This window comes from Bos javanicus, chromosome 3 (genome assembly GCF_032452875.1).
Source record: "Bos javanicus breed banteng chromosome 3, ARS-OSU_banteng_1.0, whole genome shotgun sequence".
Classification (NCBI taxonomy): Eukaryota; Metazoa; Chordata; class Mammalia; order Artiodactyla; family Bovidae; genus Bos; species Bos javanicus.
The window spans coordinates 82,220,017-82,244,161 of NC_083870.1; the positions used below are offsets into that span (position 1 = coordinate 82,220,017).

Here is a 24,145-nt window from a genome sequence, read left to right on the forward strand (position 1 = left end):
CTTTTTGCTGTTTATTGTGGTTATCATCACTTTCACAAATTTTTTTTAATATATACTGCCTTATTTGTGATTTTTCTCTTTTCTGTAGATTCTTATTTCTTTTCTATTTATAGAATAACTTTCAGTATTTCTTTTAGTATAGGTTTAGTATTGCTGCTGCTGCTACTGCTAAGTTGCTTCAGTAGTGTCCAACTCTGTTCAACCCCAGAGATGGCAGCCCACCAGGCTCCCCCGTCCCTGGGATTCTCCAGGCAAGAACACTGGAGTGGGTTGCCATTTCCTTCTCCAATGCGTGAAAGTGAAAAGTGAAAGTGAAGTTGCTCAGTCATGTCTGACTGGTAATGACCCCATGAACTGCAGCCTACCAGGCTCCTCTGTCCATGGGATTCTCCAGGCAAGAACACTGGAGTGGGGTGCCATTGCCTTCTCCAATGCGTGAAAGTGAAAAGTGAAAGTGAGTCGCTCAGTCATGTCCGACTCTTAGCAACCCCATGGACTGCAACCTACCAGGCTCCTCTGTACATGGGATTTTCCAGGTAAGAGTACTGGAGTGGGTTGCCATTAAATACTCAAAAGAATTTAGTATTCTTTTAGCTTTTGCTTACTGAAAAATTTATCTCCCCTTTCTATTCTAAATAATACTCCTGCTGGGTAGATTATCCTAGATGCCAGTTTTTCCCTTTCAGGACTTGCTACTCTCTTCTGGCCTGCAATGTTTCTGTAGAACCTCATCTATGGAATGTTGCCTACAACCTCATCTCAGCCTGGGAATCAGGCAGTCAACCTGGATGTTGCTCAGGCACCGTGTTCATGGAGCCACCAGTGCAGGACCCTTGTGCAGTTTCACTGAAGCCAGGCACTGGGACCCACCATAGTCACAAAGTTGTGCTCTGTGTGCACAACTATATGTGTGCACAAGGGAATCAGGGCAGACCCCAGTGCTATCTCTACATGTGTACACCCACAAACCCTGCAGCTGCTAACTCCAGACCTGCCCCAGATGTGGAAGCACCAGTAAATCCATGCAGATATTCCACAGGCACTGAGATTATAAAGGTCCTGGCAACATATATCCATCAAAGCTGCAAAGCCGCAGGACAAGGCTGATTCCAGCCCAGCTTCTGAAATCAAGCAGTCCTGGGGATCAGCTCAGATTTCAGCTCTGCCTCTACATGTGGGCAACTGCAGCGCTTACATGCTCCAAGAGCTTGTGGAGGCAGAGCTGCACCCACTGTGAGGTCACTGGAGAATAAGGCTGCAAGGATAGGGCCCCTGCCCCTCCCTTTGCTTGCATAACAACAGAACTTCTGTAGTGGACTCGGGCTTTGTTCTGTGCACACTCCCAGTCTCAGCCTGGACCACACTCTAGCACCTTCAAGCTGTTTCCATGTAGTCAACTTTAGTCCTATACCCAGGGCTGTCTGCTGAAGTCTGAGTTTCACCACCGAGCCACTGTGCACACCAGCAGATGCGACCCTCAGGCTGGGGTATGCAGTGAGGTTGCCAGGAATTAATGCTGGTCTCAATCTGTTCTGCCTGCTCCAAGCCAGCTGCTGACTCTCTGCTGAGCCTCTGAATCTCCCCTTCTGCCCAGCTGATCTCCCAGTTGGTGAAGGGGGTTCCCAGGGTAAGGGAATCTTTTCTCTTTCACAGATCCCTCCCAGGGGTACAGCTCTGTCCCATTCTGATTCCTTTTTTTTCACCCTACCCGTACATGGTGATCTTTCTTGTAGTTTTGGTTGTATATGAAGTTTGCTAGTGTCCAGCAGGTAATCTGTGAGAATTACTCCACATGTAGATGTATTTTTGATACATTTGTGGGAAGAGGTGAACTCCACGTCCTTTTATTCTGCCACCTTGATCTCTCGCCCCAGAACTTGTTTCAAATATGTTCAACTGATCTGCAACAACTCACCTCAATAAACATACTTCTGTAAGTCAGCTAGGGTTGGCTCTTCACTTTTGAAAGTCAAGCAATCACAGACAGACTCAAAGTAAATAAATATATCACTGAGTATATCAATCAACCAACAGTCTCATCTGAATAACCATGCTTCCCCAATGCCCTTTATAAATAAGATGAACATTCTGCTTTGTGCCTGACCAGCATAGCTCTCCCTTGCAGTAAGCAATCAATTCAGTTTTGTCTTTTTATTTCAGCTACTGAGTGGTGGTCTCATTATCCTTTGACATTTTCACTGTATATATATATACATATATATATATATACACACACATATATATAAATTTTTTACTTTTGGAACTTCAAACAATGGAACCTATTACCTATTAAATACATTTTAAAAATTTAAATAAAAGATCTTTATCTCAGAAATCCTTCTTACTTGTGATTTCAAAAGTCAATGATATCAGCAAACGCTATTATCTGCTCTTAACTTAAATCTTACTGTAACTTAATCTTAAATGCTATATCTTCTCTTAACTTAAAATGTCACAATCGTCTCCTCTGTTAAATGGAAGCATGTGTAGCAGACACAATATTATTCACAGATTAGGTGCTGATTTTCACCATGCTTAAAGATGTAAGATTCACTAAATGTTAAAGTAGAATGTAAAAAGTTACTGTAACTATTCACCTCTTATTAATAAAAATGGCAAAAAAATATAGAGAACTTCGCAGAAAACAAATTTTTGAGGAATTTTAAATGATGTCAAAACTAGGAACTAAACCAAAGTCTCAGTACACCCCAAACTTAAAATTTGTTTCTGGTAGTGTTACCCTCCTAGGTTGATGTATTTATAGAAAGGACAGATACTATTTTTAAATTATAAACAAATGTACTGTTATCTAATTTGTGTGGCCTAAAACTCTTAAATCCTTTATTTTAAACTTTATTAAAGGACACAAAAATATAAAATTTAAGAAATAGGCCTAATTTTTATTATTCCTCTGGTTTATGCAAGTCTTATTCAACTTTTATACCTTACATGTTAATAAATAATAATAATCATAGCTAATACATACATAGTGCTTTATAAGAGCCAAGCACTGTTTCAAGTGTTTTTACAAATATTAACCCAAGGAGTACCCGTGTGAAAAGATCAGAATTCCAGTTCTCATACAGACATATTCTCCTTATTTTAGGAGGGCTTTTATTCTATTAGGACAAAGAGTCTCTGAAGTCTTGGAATGGAAGCAACTGTTGAAATTTTAGCAACTCAAACAGCCATCACCAATTAAGAAATGTAACTTTTCATATTACCAATCTTTTTCCTGCATATCATAGGCTCAAACTACTTTTGTTCCTGAATTATTAAGATGTTGTGAGCAATTAAATTTCATATAAGAGCTTGCATAAACTAGCAGAAACATACTGTTGCACCCAGGATTCATTTGTATATTGAAGTTCATGGATTTGAGAGCCCAATTCAAAAGTCCTGTGTCAAGAAAATGTTTGTGGGGGAAAATATTATGTACATTACACCCACAGCAAACTTTAAGACTGCTTTACCTCCGTCAGTTCCAGAGCTTTATTGTAGCCCATTGAGTGCAGAGTTACCCAGAGATCACGAGGATCTCCTTCTCGGTCGTTGGCTTCCATCAGATTCAGATCCATAAAGCCCTGTCTTGTTAGTTCATTTTTCTTGGTATCAAAATTCTCTGTCAAAACAACCAAAAGTTTCTTCCTTACATATTTTGTTTAAGTTCATACATTTACTAAAATGGCTATATTATTATTCATAAATGTTTACTTTGAAGGAGGCCTTAAGAATCTTTGAGCACTATCAAAGTGAAATAAGAATGGCTCAAGGACTTTCCTGGTGGTCCAGCGGTTAACAATCCCCTGTCAATGCAGAGGACACAGGTTCGATCTCTGGTCTGGGAAGATTCCATATGCTGTAGGGCGACTAAGTCTGTGTGACACAACTACTGAGCCTGTGCCCTAGAGCACGCACGCCACAACTTCTGAGCCCACGCGCTGCAACTAGAGACAGACCCCATTCACGGGGACTAGAGAAAGCCTGCGCGCAGCAACGAAGACCCAGCACAGCCAAAAATAAATTAATTAATAAATAAACAAAGACCATATTTAAAAAAAAAGAGTGGTTCGAAACATGTTTGAGAGATACTGTTTTAATTTCCCACAACTCAGCATAAGCACTATCACAGTGTATGATTTAGTTTTTCAACAAGAGCTAAAGTCATAAATAGTACAAATATATTTCAAAATTAGAGGAAGTCTTAATTTTTCTGGGTAAATTCCAAGCTGCCTGCTTATCAGAGTATATACTAACATGTATTTTAATATTAGGGTATATACTGGTGAAGCCAGTACTGTATTTCAAAAATTAAAATACTTACTTGCCACTTAAATCCAAATGAATTTGATGTAATATCCCCCAAACTACTGGTATTTCAAAAGGGAAAAGTGAATGGTGCCAGATTCAAGGAGACTATTATATGCTTAACTGCTTTAATTTTAATAGAATTGTCCCCTGGTCCTTAAAAACTGTTAGATAATAGGGAACACTTTGAGTCCATGAATGTCCCACACAAATCTAAGTATGCCCATTTTAACACTGTTTATAAGCAAAAATTCATGTAGAAATATCTATATATAACTCTTGAATGTGACTATGAAATAGATAAAAAATAGCTACTCATTTTGGATTATGTTCTGTTAACTGCCCTACAACAAAGAAAGATTTTATTTTCCAACTCCCATCTATAATATGCCCAAGGAAAATGGGTACTCTTATTTGAGACATCTCTTTAATACACGTTACTGTGAGAAAAGAGGCAGAGACATAGCTGTTTAAAACTGGTTGACTGATTAATAGTTTAAAATGCTTAGAGTTTGGAAAGTGATTCATAACTTTTGTAAAGACAAAAAAGGAAATGTAGATTAAATTAGATCATAGAGAGATACAGTAACCACTAAAATGGAAGCTGGAGCTACTAAGTAGAGGAGCAAGATGAAAACATTAATATTTGATATATAATACAAAGAAATAATTACTTTTAAGAATAATGTATATAGATATAATGCTATAGAGACTATCAATAACTAATCTACTTTTAAAACTTAAAATTATCAATTCTCCATTAATCTTTTAAAGTTTGTTAATACCCAACTTCAAGACTTCCTTTAAAGCTACAGTAATCAGGAGAAGTGTGGTATTAGTGAAAGATGAGACAAATGGTTCAGTGGAATAGAACAGAGAACTCAGAAATACCCATACAAATATGACAAAGAGAAAGAGAATCAAAATATTATATCAATAAAGTTACAAGATGATTGCATCTTCCTAAAACTAATAATCTATTATGTGTTATCAATCTTGTTAATCAAAGTTTAAAATTATAAATCAATATGTATTTCTTGTTATTGATTACACTACATAAAACTTCAGTTAAAAACACTGTTAGTCAGCTATACCCTAATACAAAGTAAAAAGTTAATAAAAGATTAAAAAAAAAACTTTATATTAATAATACTTCTACTTTACTTGCTCTTTAGAAAAATAGATTGATCAGATTCCTCCCTAGCTCACTGACTGCCAAGACCATTTCAAGAACCAGAGGATTAGGACACATTACTACTCCAGTGACAGCAACATGTGAGTTAATCTCTCTCTTGACTACATTCCAACCTTCTCAGACTTCTTGCTCTATGATTTACAGTTGGCTATGGTTTTCCGGCGTTCTCCTTTGACCTTTTAGTCCTTAGATGTAGCCAGTCTTTTTTAGATTCTTTTCCCATAAAGGTCATCACAGAGTATTGAGAATTCTCTGTATTATAGAGTAGGTTCTTATGAGTTATCTATTTTATATATATAGTAGTGTGTATATGTTGGAGAAGGCAATGGCACCCCACTCTAGTACTCTTGCCTGGAAAATCCCATGGACGGAGGAGTCTGGTGGGCTGCAGTCCATGGGGTCACTAAGAGTCGGACACGATTGAGTGACTTCACTTTCACTTTCACTAAATACACAAGCTCTATCCTCTTTTCAGTCTTCTCCCAAGTAACAACTGACTTCACCTCACTCTCATTTTTCTTTGCCCATTTTAGTATTTTTGGCTTCTCCAATGGGACCCCACTCCCATGGATGGAGGAGCCCGGTAGGCTGCAATCCATGGGGGTGCTGAGAGTGGGACACGACTGAGCGACTTCACTTTCCCTTTTCACTTTCATGCATTGGAGAAGGAAATGGAAACCCACTCCATAATGTTCTTGCCTGGAGAATCCCAGGGATGGGGGAGCCTGGTGGGCTGCTGTCTATGGGGTCACACAGAGTTGGACACGACTGACGTGACTTATCAGCAGCATACATCCATGGGTGGCCTTTCTTAATTCAACTCAAATACAAAAAACAAAACAATTCTTAACATACATAAACAACTTCCTGGAAACCTCTTAATATGGAAAATCCCATGGACGGAGGAGTCTCGTAGGCTACAGTCCATGAGGTCTCGAAGACTCGAACACGACTGAGCGACTCACTTTCACTTTTCACTTTCATACATTGGAGAAGGAAATGGCAACTGACTCTAGTGTTCTTGCCTGGAGAATCCCAGGGATGGGGGAGCCTGGTGGGCTGCCGTCTATGGGGTCACACAGAGTCGGACATGACTGAAATGACTTAGCAAGCAGCAGCAGCAGCAGTCTGTTAGCTCTTTGCTGCCCTCTCCTGGGCACAGTTTGGGTCTCTTCACTACTTCAGTCTTCACTATCAGAGCTAAGACAAAGTTTTTTATATTCTAAGCTCCAAAGAACGCAGTAATTATGAGTAAGTAATTTACATTTTCTTTTAACTTGAGTACTATACCAACTACCAATTTAAGAAAAATAAATGTTTAATTTGTTATGATCTACAAACAATGCTACTATTTTTAAACTGTCCTAACTGCTATAACGGAGAAGGCAATGGCACCCCACTCCACTACTCTTGCCTGGAAAATCCCAGCGGAGCCATGGACAGCGGAGCCTGGTAGGCTGCAGTCCATGGGGTCGCTAAGAGTCGGACACGACTGAGCGACTTCCCTTTCACTTTTCACTTTCACGCAGTGGAGAAGGAAATGGCAACCCACTCCAGTGTTCTTGCCTGGAGAATCCCAGGGACGGGGGAGCCTGGTGGGCTGCCTTCTATGGGGTCATACAGAGTCGGACACGACTGACACGACTTAGCAGCAGCAACTGCTATAATATTCAATGGAGAAATTTGATATTTCACTTCTTAAGGATGAAAGGGTATATATACGAATATAACACACCCATTAAGAAAAAATGCTTACCTCTGCAGACAGCCCAAGCATCTTCATCACACTTCTCACCGCTTGTTCTCAATTCAAAAAAATTATATTCTTCAAGACTAAGAAGACCATTTCCGTCTAAATCAATTACTTCAAATATATCTGATAAAGTTGACCTAAATTTAAAAAAAACAGCAAATTATTTGTCTCTAAGGCAACTAGACTGAAGAAGGTTTCGATGAGGATAACTTTCAAAAGGAAGTTATATCAAGGCATTAAACAATATTTGTGATGAATTCATCTATGAAACAGAAACAGACTCAGACACGGAGAATAAACTTGCGGCTGCCAAAGGGGAGGGAGAGCTGGGGGGAGCTGGACTGGGAATTTGGAATTGATAAACAACAAGGTCCTATTGTATAGCACAGGGAACTATACTCAATATCTTGTAATAAACCATACTGGAAAAGAATAAAATAAAAACAGTATTTGTGAATGACAGAGTTAATGTATCCAAATATACATTCTACTTTGTCTAGCATTACATGACATAATCAAGCTTCTAAAGCAACCACAGTATCTTAACATGTAGCAGGAACTCAAACAGAAGTTCCCCTTTTCTTTTTACCTATCTCCATCTTTCTTCCTCTCTACTGGTAGCCAGATCTTACTTACATATTTAGAATATGGGAGAACTACCCTATTTGGATTTCATATTAGACAGTTATCTCAGACAATAGTACAATTAGCAGGACCTATTTCTAGTGGAGGAGAAATCAGTAAATTTGTAACTAAAGTTGACTTGCCAACTATACGGAATCCAGAAATAAATGGCAATCCCATTCAAAACCTTATGAATAGAAGGTCACAGTCAGATGCCTAGTGGATGAGTTGAGCTACTGATTAGAAACTGGGGCTGGGGTTTGCAGCTAGCCAAAGGAAAGGATGGAAGGCAGGCTACTGATCCACATCCAGCCTAGTGTTATACCTCTGACTTTAATAAACAAAACTTACCTAAATTCCTTTGTAAGAAATAATTCCCCTGTTTCATCTCTGTATACAAGTTGGGCTTCTTCTGTTATTGGTTTTACTTCTTTTCTTAGCCTGCAGCCAGTTGTGGAAGGAACTAACCAGTAAATTCCAGGTCCTAGTTCACCAGTCCACCCAAACGTCTTTTCTCAAAAGAATTTTTAAAACAAACAAACGCCATGAGTCTTAATGACTTTTAATCATTCTTATGAAAGAGAAGCATTAGAAACAGTTTTTTTTTTAACTAATATTCACCAATTCTATTATGGTTCTATCATTGTTTTACAGGCTTCAAACTCTTTTTGTTAATGCTAAATCCAGTAATATTAGATGCAGTTCTTTATATATTTATAAAATAACTAAAATTCTAATAGGTTAGAAGTTATACAACTTCTAAATCTTCCCAATATTCTTCAAACATGCCAGTGATGCACTTAAGGGGAATAGTTTTAATTTTTTTGGCTGTTTTTAAAATGGGATGTTGGATAATCTTGCTACCCATACTCTTTCATACTGAATGATTATAGCATGAAAGATTAATGTGTATTTGGAAAAGATCTGCTATATTTTATGCAAATTTCTGGTATATTTTATGTAAAGTTACATAGTTCATATAAAATGAATGAATATTAATTTAATATACTCACTTGAAGGTAGTGGACTTTATGAAACAAAGCAAATTGTGATTCTATAAAATTTTCTAGAATTTAAAGTATTTTTAACATTTAACAGCATTAAGGGAATTCACTAAGTCCTAACTAAAGTTTCTAAAATATAATACTATGTACTTTATCCATTAGTATTAATAACTAGTTATGAAATATTTGTTATATTGAAAATGGTCTTAAAATACTATTTTGAGTTTTGACTGTATGCAAATATTTCAACAGGAAACAAAGAGAAAAAACTTTAAGTAATTTTTCTGGGTTATAGTTGCCTAATATGATTCATATTCCATTCAATATCACGATAATCCAACTCTGTGCTCCGACCAGTAATACTGAAGAAGCTGAACAGTTCTATGAAGACCTACAAGACCTTCTAGAACTAAAACCCAAAAAAGATATCCTTTTCATTACAGGGGACTGGAATACAAAAGTAGGAACTCAAGAGATACCTGGAGTAATAGGCAAATTTTGCCTTGAGGTACACAATGAAGCAGGTCAAAGGCCAACAGAGTTTTCCCTAGAGAATGCACTGGTCATAGCAAACACCTTCTTCCAACAATACAAGAGAAGACTCTAAACATGGACATCACCACATGGTCAATACCAAAATCAGATTGATTATATTCTTTGCAGCCAAAGATGGAGAAGCTCTACACAGTCAGCAAAAACAAGACTGGGAGCTGACTGTAGCTCAGATCATGAACTCCTTATTGCCAAATTCAGACTGAAATTGAAGAAAGTAGGGAAAACCACTAGACCATTTAGGTATGACCGAAATCAAATCCCTTACGATTATAGAATGGAAGTGACAAACAGATTCAAGGGATTAGATCTGACAGAGAGTGCCTGAAGAACTATGGACAGAGGTTCATGACATTGTACAGGAGGCAGTGATCAAGATCATCCCCAAGAAAAAGAAATCCAAAAAGGTAAAATGATTGTCTGATGAGGCCTTACAAATAGCTAAGAAAAGAAGAGAAGCTGAAGGCAAAGAAGAAAAGGAAAGATATACCCATTTGAAAGCAGAGTTCCAAAGAATAACAAGGAGATAAGAAAGCCTTCCTCACTGCTCAATGCAAATACAGGAAAACAATAGAACGGGAAAGACTAAAGATCTCTTCAAGAAAATTAGAGATACCAAGGGAACATTTGGTGTTGGAGAAGACTCTTGAGAGTCCCTTGGACAGCAAGAAGATGCAACCAGACCATCCTAAAGGAAATCATCGAATATTCAGGAAGTCCTGAATATTCATCGGAAGGACTGATGCCAAAGCTGAAACTCCAATCACTTTGGCCATCTGATGCAAAGAACTGACTCATTTGAAAAGACCCTGATGCTGGGAAAGACTGAAGGCAGGAGGAGAAGGGGACGACAGAGAATGAGATGGTTGGATGGCATCATCAACTCAATGGATATGAGTCCGAGTAAACTCCGGGAGTTGGTGATGGACAGCGAGGCCTGGTGCGCTGCAGTCCATGGGGTTGCAAAGAGTTGGACATGACTGAGCATGACTGAGTGACTGAACTGAACTGAACTGAAAGGAACATTTTATGCAAAGATGGGCACAATTAAGGACAGAAATGGTATGGACTGAACAGAAGCAGAAGATACTAAGAAGATGTGGCAAGGATATACAGAAGATCTATACAAAAAGATCTTCATGACCCAGATAATCACGATGCTGTGATCACTCACCTAGAGCCAGACATCCTGGAATGCGAAGTCAAGTGGGCCTTAGGAAGCATCACTACGAACAAAGCTAGTGGAGGTGATGGAATTCCAGTTGAGATACTTCAAATCCTAAATGATGATGCTGTAAAAGTGTTGCACTCAATATGCCAGCAAATGTGGAAAACTCAGCAGTGGCCAGAGGACTGGAAAGGGTCAGTTTTCCTTCCAATCCCAAAGAAAGGCAATGTCAAAGAATGTTCAAACTACTACTCAATTGCACTCATCTCACACGCTAGCAAAATAATGCTCAAAATTCTCCAACAGTACATGAACTGTGAACTTCCAGATGTTCAAGCTGGATTTAGAAAAGGCAGAGGAACCAGAGATCAAATTGCCAACATCTGTTGGATCACTGAAAAAGTAAGAGAGTTCCAAAAAAGCATCTACTTCTGCTTTACTGACTACACCAAAGCCTTTGACTGTGTGGATCACAAAAAACTGTGGAAAATTCTTTAAGAGATAGGAATACCAGACCATCTGATCTACCTCCTGAGAAATCTGTACGCAGGTCAAAAAGCAACAGTTAGAACTGACATGGAACAACAGACCGGTTCCAAATCGGGAAAGGAGTAAGTCAAGGCTGTATATTGTCACCCTGTTTATTTAACTTATATGCAGAGTACATTATTTGAAATGCCAGGCTGGATAAAGCACAAGCTGGAATCAAGACTGCCAGGAAAAATAGCAATAACCTCAGATATGCAGATGACACCACCCTTATGGCAGAAAGTGAAGAAGAACTAAAGAGCCTCCTGATGAAAGTGAAAGAGAAGAGTGAAAAAGTTGCCTTGAAACTCAACATTCAGAAAACTTAAGGTCATGGTATCCGGTCCCATCACTTCATGGCAAATAGATGGGGAAATAATGGAAATAGTGAGAGACTTTATTTGGGAGGGCTCCAAAATCACTGCAGATGATGACTGCAGTCATGAAATTAAGATGCTTGCTCCTTGGAAGAAAAGCTATGACCAACTAGACAGCATACTAAAAAGCAGAGACATTACTTTGTCAACAAAAGTCCGTCTAGTCAAAGCTATGGTTTTTTTCAGTAGTCATGTGTGGATGTGAGAGTTGGACTAAAAAGAAAGCTAAGTGCCAAAGAATAGATGCTTTTGACTGCAAGGAGATCAAACCAGTCAATCCTGAAGGAAATCAGTCCCGAATATTTATTGGAAGGACTGACGCTATAGCTGAAGCTCCAACACTTTGGCCACCTGATGTGAAGAACTAACTTTTGGAAAAGACCCTGATGCTGGGAATGATTGAAGGTGGGAGGAGAAGAGGACAACAGAGGATGAGATGGTTGGATGGCATCACCAACTCAATGGACATGAGTTTGAGCAAGCTCCGGGAGTTGGTGATGGACTGGGAAGCCTGGCGTGCTACAGTCCATAGGGTGGCAAAGAGTTGGACACGACTGAGTGACTGAACTGAACTGAATATGATTCAAATATAAATATATGATTTGTAATTCAGATTTTATTGACAGAAAATAAAAGTTTAATACAGTTTAAAAGAATTCACTATTTGTATGAATTAGCCATATTTGTAAAAATCCAGTGTGAACAAAAACACTGGAATTTTACTATTATTTATGTAATATGTACTCTAAAACAAGATGGTAGAATCCCAGATAAACCTACCTTATACAAATTCTTTTCCATCATAGGATATTTATAATTAGTGCCAAGACACTTGTATAGGAAAACATTTTATTTTCCTGTTGTATGAAAGAAAACAAAATGACATCCCTACGTACCTTCTACGGAGAAGGCAATGGCACCCCACTCCAGCATTCTTGCCTGGAAAATCCCATGGATGGAGGAGCCTGGTGGGCTGCCGTCTATGGGGTCGCGCAGAGTCAGACACGACTGAAGCGACTTAGCAGCATGTACCTTCTAGGTGCTTTCTGGAGCCCAATGGCTTCCTATAAAACCTAGGAGTTGTCTCTGTCAAATATATTAAACCTAAGAACTGAAGCATTTTCTAGTTGTGTATAAAGTAAAAGTGAGTCACTCAGTTGTGTCTGACTCTTTGCGACCCCATGGACAATACAGTCCATGGAATTCTTCAGGCCAGAATACTGGAGTGGGTAGCCAGGGGATCTTCCCAACACAGGGATGAACCCAGATCTCCCGCATTGCAGGCGGATTCTTTACTAGCTGAGCCACAGAGGAAGCCCATATCTAAGCAAATAGGTATTTCTGCTTCAGCACAGAATTTATTGTTGTTTAGTGGCTAAGTCATGTCCAGCTCTTTTGTGACCCCATGGAGTGTAGCCTACCAGACTCCTCTGTTCATGGGATTTTCCAGGCAAGAATACTGTAGTGGCTTACCATTTCCTTTTCCAGAGGATCTTTCTGATCCAGGGATCAAATCTATGTCTCCTGCACTGCAGGCAGATTCTTTACCACTAAGCCACTTTGGAAACCCTCAAATGCAAAACAAAGTTGCTCATTCAAATTCTCGATTCAGCCCTATTTCTGCTCTCACAAGTCAGAGGAATGATAATCATACTAAAGTGACCATGTCCTATGTTGGATTATAAGAAGCAACCCAATATAAGTGAGGGCTATTTTGAAAATTAAACATTGACCAAACTCATCTTTTGGAAATCATAATCTTTTAGATTGGCCAGATATAAACTGATATCCATGTGTGAAAAACAATTCTTGCTGTTTCCTAACATACGTTCTCTGATGAACCTCCTTGTCTCCACATATAAACTTGAATTGCCATAGTTGGCAAATGCAAAGTCTTTCATGGGCACAAAACTCTTCTTAAAGAAAATAACTGTGAAACTAAAAGTAAAAATCCTTTGTAAATATGACGTATTACAGATAAACAGAGGAGTAAACAGTAAAGAGGTAAATAGAAACTCATTCAAATTTTACTACAGGCTTGCTATGTACTAAGATTTTTATATATGCAATATCACAAGAAAGTAATTTTAGACAAAACAAAGTAGGAAAGCCATTGTTTTAGACAATGTTTTTTATCTTGAACTTAACTATGTAGTCAGTTTTGAAGAAGAGTTTAGTCAAAACATTAACTTTTGTCATTTTATTTGTTTCTTGACTATAACTATTCTTGTCTGTTAGGAAGCCGACAATAAAGACTTTTATATAACATTCCATCAGGGAAATGTTTGTCTGTCGCTGGGCCTATATAAAGATTAAATATGATATTGCAGTAAGCTCTTGAATAGTATTATTCATGCTACTGTGTAGCAGATGTATTTTGTATTCCTCATAAAATAAATAGCCACATTTATGTATCTGCCTCACATATTTGGCCTCTGAGTAAATATATAATTAGAAAAGATCAGAACAACCCCATGGGCAACATACAAAATCATTTGAAAGCATTTCTTCAGATCAATCTATTTTTAGACCCTCTAATATGAGGAAAGCCTGAGGATATGAAGTTTTTCTTTTTTGCAGTAGTACTAAAAGTAAGACAAACATCTAGAGGAACTTTTTCAAAGTTGAACTGCTTGAATTAAGGGGAAAAAATTCCCTGGCAACAATCATTTTTATTGAGTATAAGAAAAAAAATGTTCACATGTGGGGGGGGGCATCAGGGTATCAGAAAAGATGAAAGTGAATTATAATGTCACACACAACGTATAAGTTATAAAGTCAAGGCTGCCAATAAATCCTCAATTTTTAAATCTCAGCAAATTAAAATCCTTCACAATTAATAAAAACATATGAATAATGATAAGAATTGTATTTACCTTAATTGAAAGAGAAGAAAAAAAGGTTAAAGATATATAGAAAAACTATTATTTTCCCCAAACTTGAGATCATATTATACTTTTAACTATACATTAGAAAATAAACATGTATACTTCTCTATTTCGTAGTTCGGTAAAATACAGAAGTTGTAGATTTGCTTGACTTTCATTTTCCTTAAGAATATATAAGGCAGTATCAACTGACAACCAAGGGGATGGTTTTCCTATAAACAAAAAACCCCAAACATCTTAAAATAAGCAATCACTACTTAGATCTTTCCTATTTTAAAAAGAAGTTAATGGTTTCTTTCCCCTTTGAATTATTTTTTTTAATTCACATCCATTTTTATATGTAAACATCAAAAGACATTTTCAATAAGACATATAACTATACAAAGTGATCTTGTTAGAAACATTCTGCATATATACACCTCTAAAAATCATAAATTTTAAAAACTCATTAGAGAGCTAAGGTTGCAACGCAACCAAGTAGACTGAAATCCAAGGAAAAACAACCCTTTCAAGAAGGGACAAGATACAAGTACTGGCTCACTTGTAAAGGAGCATAGGAGGAAAAGATGTTAGACATCATTCATATCCCCTGATAGACTTTTCCTAGGAACATTAGACCCATATATCCAACTGCCTATTTGACATTTCTACTTGGATTTCTATGCCTAAAACTATCCAAACACCTGAAGAAAAAACTGTCCATCTATAGTCTTCTCTATCTCAGGTAAGAGACAGAGAAGAGTATCTCAAATCAGTTGCTCAACCCCCCAAATCCTGGAATCATCTTTAACTTCTTCTGTCCCTCCTGTGTCATAAACAAGCTTCAGGAAATGCTATGGTTTGACCTTCAAGATACATCCAGAATCTTCTACCTCTTATCTCCTTTGCACCTCCGTTCAAAGCAAAAGCATTCTTTGCTTTCTCCTGAGTACCCTTCAATCTGTTTTCAATATACAACCTGACTGCTCTTGCTAAAATGTCAGAAAATGTTCCATCTCTACTCAAAATCCTCTAATAGAGTTGAAAGTTGGAAGAAAGCTGTTCCCATCCTAACAATAGGAAAAAAATGCACAAACTACAAAATCATAGCATTTCTTAAACCCATAAGATATGAGGTCACAGGATTACCATGAAGTCTGAAATCCAAGGAAAGACAGACCCTTCTAAGGAGGGATGAGATGCAAGCATGGCTGATCTGTGGGGGCACAGAGGAAAACAAGATGTCAGGCATGGAAGTGGAAGAGAGAGCGCAGAAGAAACAAAGATTCAACATTTTCTAAAAACAATAACCAACATAAATCCAAGAAACTCAGGGCTTTCTAATAGGATAAATACCAAAAAATAAACACAAACAAACAACAACTTAAAAAATAAACTTCTCCAAAATTCAAAAACAGCATCAACAAGAGAAACAAAAAACATCAAGACACATATTCAAACTATTGAAAATCAAAGATGAAGAGAAAATCTTGATGGCAGCCTCCTAAGGGTTTTTCATTTCTATTTCTTTCATAGTAAAAGTCCAAGTTATGGACTTTTACAACATTATGGCAAAAAACAAAACTCTACCTGGTTTTGTCCTTGTTTCTCCCTTGTCTTCATCTCTTACCATTCTCTCCTTCCCTACTTCATTACAGCCACTCTAGCCACCTTGTTCTAACACCAGGCACACTCTACACCTCAGAGCCTCTGAACAGAGGATTCCCTCTACCTGCCCCTTGCTCTTCATCCATCCCTTCCGCCACCCCTACATCCACTAAACTTGCTCCCTTGCTTCCTGTGGAAGACAGCAAAAAATGGCTGCTCCTGTCTGCATTCACAGCCCTTTGCAATGTGATTTTGCAGCTCTTTCATCAAGAGATCAAATCTATTTCTCCACCTTATAAATCTGTACTTGCCTTGTGATTTGCTGTGAACAACAGAGAGTAACAGAAGTAATGTGCCGGTTCTGATCCCAGGCCTATGCTGCTTCTGCTTTCTCTCTCAGATTCCTGTTATACCATAAGAACAAGTCCAGGCTAACTTACTAGAGGATTAGAGACTACACAAGGCAAAACCAAGTTGTCTCAGCTGAGGCCCACACAAAGAAAAGAGCCCAATCAAGACCAATTAAAGCCAGCCACCAGCTATCCTGCAGCTGATCACAGCGGTATGGGTGAGCTCCACAGAAAAAAGCCAAGCTCAGTTCAGACCAAAAAACTGTTCAATAGACCTGCTCATGAGCAAACAAATGTTTAATTATTTTAAGCCACTGAGTTTTGGGGGTAGTTTATTACATAGCTGCTGCTAAGTCGCTTTCAGTCATGTCCGACTCTGTGAGACCCCATAGACGGCAGCCCACCAGGCTCCCCCGTCCCTGGGATTTTCCAGGCAAGAACGCTGGAGTGGGTTGCCATTTCCTTCTCCAGAGCATGAAAGTGAAAAGTGAAAGTGAAGTCACTCAGTCGTGTCCTACTCTTTGTGACCCCATGGACTGTAGCCTACCAGGCCCCTCTGTCCATGGGATTTCCCAGGCAAGAGTACTGGAGTGGGGTGCCATTGCCTTCTCCGACTGTAGACGCTAGGAAATCATTAATTTTTATCTATCATTGGTGTACAGAAAAGTATTACCATTACCATACAAAAATTATTAAATAAGGACTAAGTCATATGACATAGGACTTTGAAGGTATTCAAAAATACTTGCAGCTCTTATTTGTCCCAAATTACGCTCCTACTGAAGTTCTCTCATGTGTATTCACTTAAAGAATTGATAAATGGAAAAAGCTAAGGATTAATTAGTGGATAAAAAGTTAATTCTATGTCAAGAGGAAACCAGGTAACATTTTGTTCTTTGAATAATATGACAACACAGTCAACGTCTAAATTACTTTTTTTCTTCAAATATATAACCACGTCTCTTACTTTGCATAATGTGACAACATAGTGTATAAACAACTTTCTTTAAATGTACGTAACCATGTTTCTTAGGCAAATCCATTTTCTTCACTAACTAGAACCATCAAATACTTACATAAGTATTTTTAAAGCTGGCATAAAGTGATGTATTTTTTAAATATAGAAAATTTAAACTTGCCTTCAGCTTGACTCAGGCTTAATGGCTTAATTGTTATATAAACCAGGGATCTCTGAGCTATTTGCATCTTGTATTGATGACTAATGATTTCACCATCTTCTTCTAAGAAAAAGCAACCTTTTGATTGTACACATTGCCACTCCTGGAATAAAGGAAAAATTTTTTTCAAAGAATATTCATTACAAGTTTCCAGCATGAAGAGCAATGAAGAAAAACCTAGGGAAGATATAAAAAGAAATGTCAACTAGAGCCAATGCCATCCAGGAATTTGTGACATCTTTAAGAGGCAGTATTTAGATAACAAAAAATTAGGAAAAGATATAATAGGAGAAATATGAAAAATACAGTTCATGAGAGTTGGAGAAGTACTGAAACAAAGTAATAAATAAACATGCTGCTGCAATAATCAGGGTGAGGTTACTGCTTAGAGCATACTAAGAATGGAGAACTAAGGATTGTTAAAACTGATATGTTGAGAGAAAAAGCAGTAGGATTTTATATTTAAAAGACAAAGTATGTGACAACCAAAATACTTGTTTCAAGTCTAGGTAACTAAAACACTAAACTCACTTCACAGCTATAGCAAAATGCTGATAAATACTAGTTTTGAGAAAGACCTCTCTAAATTAGCTCTAGAGGGATGGGATGCTTGGGAGGTGGGAGGGAGATTCAAGAGGGAGGAGCTGTATGTACACCTATGGTTGACTCATGCTGATGTATGGCAGAAACCAACACAATATTGCAAAAATTATCCTCCAACTAAAAAAATAAATAAAATTTAAAAAAAAGAAAATATATTTAGGGTAGTAAATTCAAAGTTTTTATAACACAGTGAAGTTCAAAGCGGGCTTCAGTCAAAAGTACAACTACTAATGATGAGTAAGAGTATGTATAGACTTTCAACTAACCTCCTTGTATTTACATTTACCCAACTGGAATGATAAAGGATATTAATTTAGAATTACAGAATATTAAAGGTAGAAATCTAAAAAGCAACTCAGTACAGACTTCTCTTTTAATGTCTGAAAAATAAAGTGATATGCTTAATTTAGAATTACAGAATATTAAAGGTAGAAATCTAAAAAGCAACTCAGTACAGACTTCTCTTTTAATGTCTGAAAAATAAAGTGATATGCTTAATTTAGAATTACAGAATATTAAAGGTAGAAATCTAAAAAGCAACTCAGTACAGACTTCTCTTTTAATGTCTGAAAAATAAAGTGATATGCTTAGTTCGCAATTCTCATTGATTGCAAACCTATATCTGAATCTAGGTGGCCTTGCTTTCTCTCCGAACTATCAGCTATATTCAAAATTCTTTTTTCCTGCACTTAATATCTGCCATGATTTTTAATCTAATATTTAATATTTTAATGATTTAAAACCTCATATTTATGAAATTATTAAGTATGATAATGCATTATTCAGAATTATACATATATTGATGTATAAATATAATTATTTGGTTTTTTACTAAAAAACCAGATTTTAGTAGCTAAAAAATTTTTAATTGTGTTCGAATTATGGGTATAGCTGCCTCCTGCTACTGCTGCTACTGCTAAGTCGCGTCAGTCATGTCCGACTCTGTGAGACCCCATAGATGGCAGTCTACCAGGCTCCGCCGTCCCTGGGATTCTCTAGGCAAGAACACTGGAGTGGGTTGCCATTTCCTTCTCCAATGCATGAAAGTGAAAAGGGAAAGTGAAGTCGCTCAGTCATGTTTGACTCTTTGCGACCCCATGGACTGCAGCCTACCAGGCTCCTCCTTCCATGGGATTTTCCAGGCAAGAGTACTAGAGTGGGTTACCATGGTCTTCTCTGATAGCTGCCTCCTACCCCTAGGTTAAAAAAATGTTTAAATGAAACTAAAAAGCAATGCACCTTGCCTGGTACACTGGTCCCATCATTTCATGGCAAATAGATGGGGAAACAATGGAAACAGTGACAGACTATTTTCTTGGACTCCAAAATCACTGAGGACAGTGACTACAGCCATGATATTAAAAGATGCTTACTCCTTGGAACAAAAGGTATGACAAACCTATACAGCGTGTTAAAAAGCAGAGACATTACTTTGCTGACAAAGCTCTGTATAGCCAGAACTATGGTTTTTCCAGTAGCCATGTACGGATGTGAGAGTTGGGCCATAAAGAAGGCTGAGTGCGAAGAATTGATACTTTCATTCAAAGTGTCATGCTAGAGAAGTCCCTTGGACAGCAAGGAGATCAAACCAGCAAATCCTAAAGGATATCAACCCTGAAAATTTATTGGAAGGACTGATGCCGAATCTGAAGCTCCAATACTGTGGCCACCTGATACAAAGAGGCAACTCACTGGAAAAGACCCTGATGCTGGGAAAGATTGAGGGCAGAAAAAGGGGATGACAGAGGACAAGTTGGCTGGATGACAAGATGTGGCATTTGGGAAACTCAAAGACGAAGAATTTCTCCACGTGCTTATGATATTTCTGGCTGACAGGACATGTTTTTATAAAATTTGGCTGGGGAATGAGTTAAAATTTTTATTAGAAGTCTTTCCAAAATTCTAATTTTAGAAAAGCTATAAGTAGAAGAGTATTTATAAGTTTCTTTGAAAGACATCAAATATAATACACGGTTAAGAAGGCTAGAAAATGTTAAGACAATAGCTATTATAAAATAGAAGAAAGCCAAATGCCATACTATATAAATCAACCAAACTTCAATATGATAATCATATTCTTTTGAATAGTAAATAACACCATTAGGAGAATTTGTATCTCTCTTGTTTCAAAGGAAGAATTCAAATTCTTTAAATCTATCAGAGTTATTAAACACGCAATGCTTATTCAACCCCAAATTTCCTTTAAAACAAATAGACTTTCAATCACACAAAGCTTTTTCTCTAGGACCTATACTAAAATGTTATAAATTAAAAGGAAAAAAGTACTGACAAAATATCTGGCTCTTTCAAATAAATTAATTTGAAAGGATTATAGATTAAGTTGACAGTTTGAGTGTTATGAGAAAAATGAAAGAAGGTTCAGTTTAAAAAATAAAATCTTAGCATGCTAGAGTAAGAAATTCCATGTATAATTTTTGACAATATAAAGCAGAAATAAAACAGTAGCTTGTAATTCTTACACAGGGCATAAGGTGGTGCTATATTCTACCAATTCAAGTAAATTCATATAAAAGGAAAAAATTCATTTGTCATACACAAATATTATTCCATTCACAATGTACAAGGAAATGCTTAAAAGCATAAATTAAAAATAGTAAAGTTGAAAATTCTAGCTATCAAAAACTTAAATTTATCAGTAAAATTATATTTTTCCTGGAACACTAGAGAATTTAATTTGTTTTGACATAAAATTCTGCATTATTAAAGGTTTAGGTGAGGCAGAATTTAAGTAGTCGGTCTGCCATGTCTGCGTGCATGCTAAGTCGCTTTAGTCATGTCCGATTTTTTGCAACCCCATGGACTTTAGCCTGCCATGCTCCTCTGTCCATGGATTTTCCAGGCAAGAACACTGGAGTGGGTTGCCAAGCTCTCCTCCAGGGGATCTTCCTGATCAGGCATCAAACCCACATCTCTTATGTCTCCTGCATTGGCAGGCAGGCTCTTTACTACTAGCGCCCCCTGGGAAGCCCTTCATCTGCTATGGACTTGGTCAAAAGAGGAACTTGTATGTCATCATCACCATCATCAACATCACTGTTGTTTCTTATAAAGATTACCTTCTATTACATTATTAGAAGGCTATTTGCTGTCTGTTAAGAAAAGTAAGTAAACAGACTGCTGTTGAACTTTTTTTGTTAATAAAGAATCATAAACTGTACATACTTAAAAACAAGAGGTTAAATAGATGATTTATAAGGGAAAAATTTGATATGGATTGCCAACCTAATCAACAAGTTGAATTGATCAACATTTTGAAAATGTGAGACTTTTATAAGAAAATTATTATCTGGAGCTTTCATAAAAATTAAGTTAGACAACCATTTCAAGAATAAAATGTTTATATTTTTCTTGTTTTACATATATAGACATATATAACTTACATGTTATACATAAATATATGTAAAATGAGCTTTCCTGGTGGCTCAGATGGTAAAGAATCTGCCTGTAGTGTAGGAGACCTGGGTTTGACCCCTGGGTTGGGAAGATGCCCTGGAGAAGGGCATGGCAACCCACTCCAGTAGTCTTGCCTGGAGAATCTCATGGACAGAGAAGCCTGGTGGACTACAGTCCATGGGGTCACAAAGAGTCAGACATAACTTAGCGACCAAGCACATGGAACATATATGTAAAATAGATGTAGGCATTTCTAACTAGGGGTCTGGATATAATACTGAATCTCTGGAATTTATAATTCATGACTTTCTCTAATTTTAGCCATGACTGTCAACTGAAGCTATTCTCTTTAAGAAAAATTTCTGACATTCCCTGTACATGATAAAATCTAAAGTAAATATTTAGATAGAATTGAGGGCTGAGAAAAGAACAGTGATACAGTACCTATGTATAGCATACAGAAAGTAATACATGTATAGTTCCTGTAAAGGTTATATTTTCCTCCTCCTTGAAGGGTATAATTCAAGTCTTTTATCATTTGTGTGGATTTATGGTTTACAATCTGGCTTTATGCGTACCCCATTACAATGATTTTCTAATTTCTGAAAAGACCCTTCTTATCTGTCCCAATTCCATACTTCTCCACTACACATAAAATTGAGGTACTAAACTTGTTTAAAATAGATTTAAAGTACTTGAAGAAAATGTAATATTTCTCTTAGTAATTTTTTTCTACCAATCTCAATTAAAACAAATTATACAATAACTATATTCCTAACCAAGTACTTTTTAGAGTTGTTGTGAAACTTAAGAAACATATAAAATTTAAGAAAAATTTAAAAGTAACCTCAAAGTAAAATGCAAACAAAGAACTAAATTTTGCTGAATAACAAAAGGATCACAGATTTTTAAAAAAATCATTTCTGCTCATGTAAGAAGTATTAGAGAATACAAAACAGTAGGCAATATCAAGATCAGGAAAAGGACAAGAAAATGTCAGGTAAGAAATATGAAAGCTATGAAGTATTTCCAAAAGACATTAGATTTTATATGAAAGTCACAGAATTTACAAGTTGACAGTATGCCTTCTTCATTCAATCATTAAATTCTCCTACTACCTCTCACCTAATTCCTAATACCTAAATACCTTTCCTTGTTGTTGATGTAATTAGATGCAAAGATTTAGTCTTCTGTTACACAATTACTATGGCCTACAGATTAATTTTGGCCTTGTCTATTACAGGAGTCCCCAGCCCCCAGGCTGCACAGCAAGAGGTGAGTAGCAGGAGAGGGAGCAAAGTTTCATCTGTATTTACAGTGCTTCCCATCGCCTGCATTCCTGCCTGAGCTCTGCCTCCTGTCAGATCAGCAGCAGCACGAGATTCTCATAGGAGAGCAAATCCTAACCCAAAGGTCAAGGTGGAATATCCTGAGATAGCCAAAGAATAGAAATAAAGTGCACAATAAATGTAATGCACCTGAATCATCCTCAAACCATTCCCCACCTGGCCTGGTCCATGGAAAAACTGTTTTCCACGAAATGGGTCCCTGATGCCAAAAAGGTTGGGGACCACCGGACTATTAGATCTGTCCCTTCCTTACTATGTTCAGGTACTACTCTTGGCCTAGCTGTCCTCTATCACCCTCTCAATAGTCTCCTTAATTTGAAGTCTCCATACATAATACAATAGTAGAATAACTTTTCTTAAATTATCTTTCATCATGTCATTCCCATATTAAGACCTGCAGTAATTTCTTTGTTCCATAATAATACTGGGCTTCCCTGATAGCTCAGTTGGTAAAGAATCCACCTGCAATGCAGGAGACCCCTGTTCGATTCCTGGGTTAGGAAGATCCACTGGGGAAGGGATAGGCTACCCACTCCAGTATTTTTGGGCTCAGCTGGTAATGAATCCATCTGTAATGTTATTCCAGTATTCTGGCCTGGAGAATTCCATGGACCGTATAGTCCATGGGGTTGCAAACAGTCGGATGCGACTGAGCAACTTCACTTCGGACTGCCCTGGTGGCTCAGACCGTAAAGCATCTGCTTGCAATGCGGGAGACCTGGGTTTGATCCCTGGATCGGGAAGATCCCCTGGAGAAGGCAATGGCAACCCACTCCAGTACTCTTGCCTGGAAAATCTCATGGATGGAGGAGCTTGATAAGCTACAGTCCATGGGGTTGCAAAGAGCTGGACATGACTGAGCGACTTCACTTTCTTATAATAATATTAACGACAATATTATTTATTAAAGTAAAACTATTAATATATCCTTGGCACTGTGATAAATGGTTTATATATGTTAGGTGTTTAAATCTTTAAAAAACACACTAAATTTAACAACTTCCAATTTATAGATAAGGAAACTAAAATTCAGAAGGGCTGCTGACCACCTTATCAAAGGTCACACAGTTATTAAGTGACAAAGCTAAAATTTAAACACAGGTCTGTCCATTCTAAGGTTTTAACCAGCACCTTAGGACAATGCTTGGCACAAAATAGTCATTCAATAAATATTTGTTGTCGTGGGAATTCCCTAGCAGTCCAGTGGTTAAGACTCCATGTTTTCACAGCTGAGGACTTGGGTTCAATTCCTGATCAGGGAACTAAG

At 37.4% G+C, this 24,145-nt stretch overlaps 1 protein-coding gene across 2 annotated transcripts in view; it reads right to left on the reverse strand.

The window, feature by feature from the left end:
• EFCAB7 (EF-hand calcium binding domain 7) overlaps window positions 1–24,145 on the reverse strand; it is a 55,424-nt gene that overhangs the window by 10,931 nt on the left and 20,348 nt on the right. Inside the window, exons 7-11 of one of the 2 annotated variants that reach the window (XM_061411735.1) lie at window positions 17,474–17,615; window positions 14,500–14,609; window positions 8,232–8,389; window positions 7,260–7,393; window positions 3,474–3,622 (exon numbers count right to left, since the gene is read on the reverse strand). In XM_061411735.1, coding sequence (XP_061267719.1) covers window positions 3,474–3,622; window positions 7,260–7,393; window positions 8,232–8,389; window positions 14,500–14,609; window positions 17,474–17,615 — 693 coding nt within the window. The remainder of the gene's footprint in view (window positions 1–3,473; window positions 3,623–7,259; window positions 7,394–8,231; window positions 8,390–14,499; window positions 14,610–17,473; window positions 17,616–24,145) is intronic. The other variant, XM_061411737.1, reaches the window with a different exon arrangement.